This window comes from Alosa pseudoharengus, unplaced genomic scaffold (genome assembly GCF_046254945.1).
Source record: "Alosa pseudoharengus isolate Yale_2024_CS ecotype anadromous, Long Island Sound unplaced genomic scaffold, YU_APseudo_1.1 YU_APseudo_1.1_scf_19, whole genome shotgun sequence".
Taxonomy (NCBI): domain Eukaryota; kingdom Metazoa; phylum Chordata; class Actinopteri; order Clupeiformes; family Clupeidae; genus Alosa; species Alosa pseudoharengus.
Genome location: NW_027468657.1, coordinates 4,258,696 through 4,263,695, shown reverse-complemented (window position 1 = coordinate 4,263,695; position 5,000 = coordinate 4,258,696). Strand labels below are relative to the sequence as shown.

Below are 5,000 nucleotides of genomic sequence, written 5' to 3'. Positions count from 1 at the left end.
AATCTTACCCATTTCATACCTCCGACCCCCTTAACCAATTTAACAACCCCCCCCCCCCCCAACTGTCCGGTCCTGTCCTTAGCTGTCTATCTATCTCTAGTTTGTCTGTGTGTGTGCGCGCATGTGTGTGTGCGCGCGTGTGTGTGCGCGCGTGTGTGTGCCCGTGTGTGTGTGCCCGTGTGTGTGTGCGCGTGTGTGTGTGTGCGCACGTGTGTGTGTGTGTGTGTGTGTGTGTGTGTGTTGGGGGAGTTGCTGCATGTTGGATGCTCTTGGCTGTTGGTGACTGGCTGAGAGCTGGAGTGCAGAGAACAGCAGTTAGAAAGGCTTTGAACACACACACACACACCATAACACACACACACACACACACACACACATCATAACACACAGACACACACACACACACATCATAACACATACACACACACACACACACACACACACCATAACACACACACACACACACACATCATAACACACACACACACTCACATCATAACACACACATACACACACACACACACACACTCAAACTGTCTAAAATGAATGTCCTGTTTGTGTAGGCTGCCTCTTAACCTGAATGATCCTCCCTTTTGCTGCTGTTGCAGGGACACACACACACAAACACCCTCTCTCTCTCTCTCTCTCTCTCTCTGTCTCTCTCTATCTCTGTCTCTCTCTCTCTCTCTCTCACTCTCCTATCATGTCTTTATCTGTGTAATGGCATTTCATAAATGCATTGTGACCTGTGTGTGTTGGAAAAGCAGCAAGTATGCATTTGTTTTGAGTGTGTTTGGGGTGGATGGGGAAGTTGTTAGAAGCATTTGCTGAGATTTCACCAATTCTTGTGAGTGTGTGTGTGGTGATTTAAGTATAGTGTGGCCGTTCTTATGTAGGAGTGGGAATGAGTGAAGGGTGGTAAAGAGAGATTGGAGTGTGTCCTCTTTTGTTGATGTAATGAGGGTGATTATCCCTGTGTGTGAGTGTGAGTGTGTACGCGCGCTAGTGAGTGTGAGTGTGAGAGGGAGATGGTGGGCGGTTATCATAACACCTGGAAGTCCTGAAGTCATTTCTCTCCAGCAACCTACCAGCCAATCAGACACCAGCACTCTGTCCACCTGTTCCAAATCAGAGTTCTGGAGGTGGACAGTTGCCCTTATAAGGCCGTCCTTCCTTTTTCAGAATGTATCGTCCTCATCCAAGTGGTTGCCAAAAGCATGTCTAATCTGGCCATATAGCCCACGGTTAAATCACCATGCAATGGTTGTTATCTTGGCTTGATTTCTAACTGTGTGCACATAGTGGATGTGTGCATCATCATGGTAAAGTTTTTAAATTGGATGTTGGGCATTTACATTTTAAAATCACAAACTGTTCTTATTTTATTTTAAAGAAGCTTTGTGTTATATGTGCAGGTCTATCAAAATTGGTCCCTCGTAGCCAGTGCTAAGTGGATTTTTCGTCCAATATAGAACCAACTTTATCACGTTATGTGCATAACACACAGGGAGAACAGTAGGAACTTCCCGTCATTGCTAATTAGTGCCAGTCTGTCATGAATGACAATTAATGAATGAGTCATCATAACCTCATAAACTGAAGAATTAATGAACGAATTAATTTGAGAAAAGTTATAACCTCATAAACTGCAGTTAAACCAGTCAGGCCCGCGTGCTGTCTAGGGGGGAGGTAGGGTCAGGCCCGCGTGCTGTCTAGGGGGGAGGTAGGGTCAGGCCCGCGTGCAGTCTAGGTCAAATAACTTAACTTAGTAAATTGCTTACTTAGGTCAAACTGCTTACTTAGGTCAAACAGAACTACCTCAGCCATTTATTGGCCTGACTTTGCACTATTATATTGACTGTCTATGCACAATTTGAACCCAATTTTGCTGCTCTTATTTCTTCATCGTATGTGCCGCCTTATTTACTCATTTATTGTTTACGTTTATGTTATGTTTGTCTGTGGACTTATTTGGTAAAATATGTCCTGTCTTCACCGTGGGATAGTGAGAAACGTAATTTCGATCTCTTTGTATGTCTGGGCATGTGAAGAAATTGACAATAAAGTTGACTTTGACTTTGACTTTGACTAACACGGACAATTGTGTTCATACATGGAGCCCACCGTGTGGCATTCCAGTGTATGTCTGAAAGGGGCTTATGTTGCTATGACGTCTGTTTGGGTAAAACACTGTATAATGCTTTGTTACAAACTAGCTAGTAGCAACTGCTAACAATAGCCAATTGCTGACAAGCAGTAGCGGATGTTGTTGACAAATAGAACGCAAAGACCTTGTATTTTTATGACGGACATGACGTCACTGTGACGAGCTCCAAGTCGCTTAAGAGACAAAAGAATGCAGCATAAGTTGAATATCGATCGAAATCACAATCTCGAATTTCGAAATCAAATGTAGAATCGAAGATGTGGTCACACCCCCAATGATGTCACATCCAGTATGCATGCCAAGAGGGCAAAAAACACACACACACATGACACACACATGAAATCACGGGTGTGGAAATATTTTGTGCTTCATTCATTCACATCAGTTAACACCGACTTACTCAACTTAGCAAGTGACAAGAATTTTTAGTTCCAGTCCAAAGTTACTTTAAGGCATAAAATACACATACACATTATCTCTTCAGAGGATGCTAAAATACCGGTAATATAATCATTCGGTTATTTCATTTAACTGCTCTGTTTAGTAGCTCACGGTAGGAAAAGCCAAGTTTGCAGTTTCAAAATAAGAGCCCATCCAAAACAAAACTGTATATAAGGCAAGAAAAGTAAACAACAGAAGAAATGCAATAATTTAATTTGAATCCTGACACCCCCACTACCTTCTGATCGTGCGCACTGTCCCTACATGATTGAGGTGGAAGTATCACCTGACGTCTGTGTGTGTGTGTGTGTGTGTGTGTCAGTGTCAGCTTGGCAGAGCCCACTCACCTGTTGTTTGGTGTAGAACCAGCCGAAGCATTCAGTTTTCCTTTAAAGTGCTGATGACTCCAAATGTCCAAAATGCCCCCACACTCACAAATAGCATGACGCTAAAGAATAAAAAAGATTGAAACGAGAAATAAAATGGGTTGATTTCATCAGGAAAGACGTGCTGGCACTAACATATAGGTCTTCATATATGTAAGGGATAATGTATAGAACGCTGGTCATTATCGGAAAATAAGTCCCGACGGGGCGAACAGGACCCCGACGCGCCAGTGGTGTTCTATACATTATTATACGGCTACTTGCCAAAACGAAACAATAAACTCCATGATATGTCTCTTAACACTTATTTGTTACCGTTTCGTCGTGGCTTTTCCTGAGAAACAAATAGTTCGCAACACATGCTGAACTTGAATCAAGCATTCTTTAGAACACAGCTGATCAACCGTCTGCTTTCACTTTTGAATGAAGTCCCATGTTGTGACCGGACTACTTGCGGAGTGATATGGAAGACCTAATCAGAAGCACAAAACCCGTTGCCATTGACAGCGGTAATTATATGTTTGCAGTGGTAATTACATGAAAATAACTTACCGTAGAGCGTTGGGAAATCCCATTCAAGTCAATAGAGGGTTCTACTAGCATTGTGAAGAGCCGTATAATAAGTTCACATATATGTTGGTCAGGAAAGCCCTGATGGCTCTGTAACGTATAGGCCTTCATATATGTTCACATATATGTTCATCTGTTTATGTTGCTCCGCTACCTCATCTCTTCTGCCAGTCAGAACCACCCCTTACCTCTCGGCCAATGGGAGAGGACTTCCACTGCTCTCCATCTTTCGTGTGTGTGTGTGTGTGTGTGTGTGTGTGTGTGTGTGTGTGTGTGTGCGCGCGTTTTCTAAAAGTCGCCAGTATGGGATCGTACAGCAGAAATCTCCCACTCCAGCGCATTGTGGGTAGCTGCGCATATTGGACATAGGCTGTGAGACACTGTGGTTACCCATGATGCACTGCTGCAGAGCCCTGTGGGATAAGGGAGAGTGACGCTGCTGCCATGTTTGTTTATTGGTTTGTTTGTTTGTTTGTTTGTGTTTAGGTGACCAGTATGGTGAGTATGGCTCCATTATTTGAGTGCCATCTGCTGAATGGCTGGAACCAGCACTGCTTAAACACTCTAGCTACTCCTCCATTCTCCCTCTCTCTCTCTCTCCCCCTCTCTCTCTCTCTCTCTCTCTCTCTCTCTATCTATCTTTCTCTCTCCTCCCTTCCTCTCCTCTCCTTTTCTCTCATCCTCTTCTCCTCTCCTCTCCACTCCTCTCCCCCTCTCCTCTCCTTTTCTCTCCCCCTCTCCTCTCCTTTTCTCTCCCCCTCTCCTCCTCCCCCCCTCTCCCCTCCTCCTCTCATCTTCTCTCCTCTCTTCTCCTTTTCTGTCCCCCTCTTTTCTCCTCTCCTCCTTCTCTCCTCTCCTCTCCTCTCCTCTCCTCCTCTTCTGCTCTCCTTCTTGCCACTGTAGCCTTCACTCTGCTTTTGTTTGCATCACTGCCAGCTTTAGCATGCATACACACATGCAAACACACACACGCAAACACATGCACACACACAACATATACCTACACATACACACACACACAACATAAACCTGCACACACACACACACACACACACACACACACACACACACACACACTGGCTTGGGCAGAGCTGTACAGGCTGAGTAGTGGCAGATCCTGGTGTTGAGGTGTCTGCTGGTCTCTAACACACACACTCTGAGTTTACTGCTGTAGGCTGCTGCAGGACACCTCCTGTTTTCTTGCATGAGGGTGTGTGTGTGTGTGTAGGTGGGGGGGGGGGGGGGGGTTATGTGTTTGCATGGGGGGGTGTGTATGTGTTTGTGAGAGTTCTGCTCTCCCATCACTCTCTGAGCTGTGCGCATGCACATTTGTGTGTGTGTGTGGTGTGTGAGAAGTGTCCACCCTCTCATCCCTCTCTAAGCTGTGTGTGTGTGTGCTGCAGGACCAGGCGGTGAAGGATAAGGCACTGCAGAGT

General features: G+C 45.2%; 1 protein-coding gene across 7 annotated transcripts in view; it reads left to right on the top strand.

The window, feature by feature from the left end:
- Nucleotides 1-5,000, top strand: part of LOC143132162 (transcriptional enhancer factor TEF-1-like) — a 58,289-nt gene that overhangs the window by 38,902 nt on the left and 14,387 nt on the right. For all 7 annotated transcript variants that reach the window (XM_076291513.1, XM_076291514.1, XM_076291512.1 and 4 more), the window contains 2 exons: nt 4,051-4,062; nt 4,968-5,000. The exon at nt 4,968-5,000 is cut by the window's right edge and continues 102 nt beyond it. In XM_076291513.1, coding sequence (XP_076147628.1) covers nt 4,051-4,062; nt 4,968-5,000 — 45 coding nt within the window. The remainder of the gene's footprint in view (nt 1-4,050; nt 4,063-4,967) is intronic.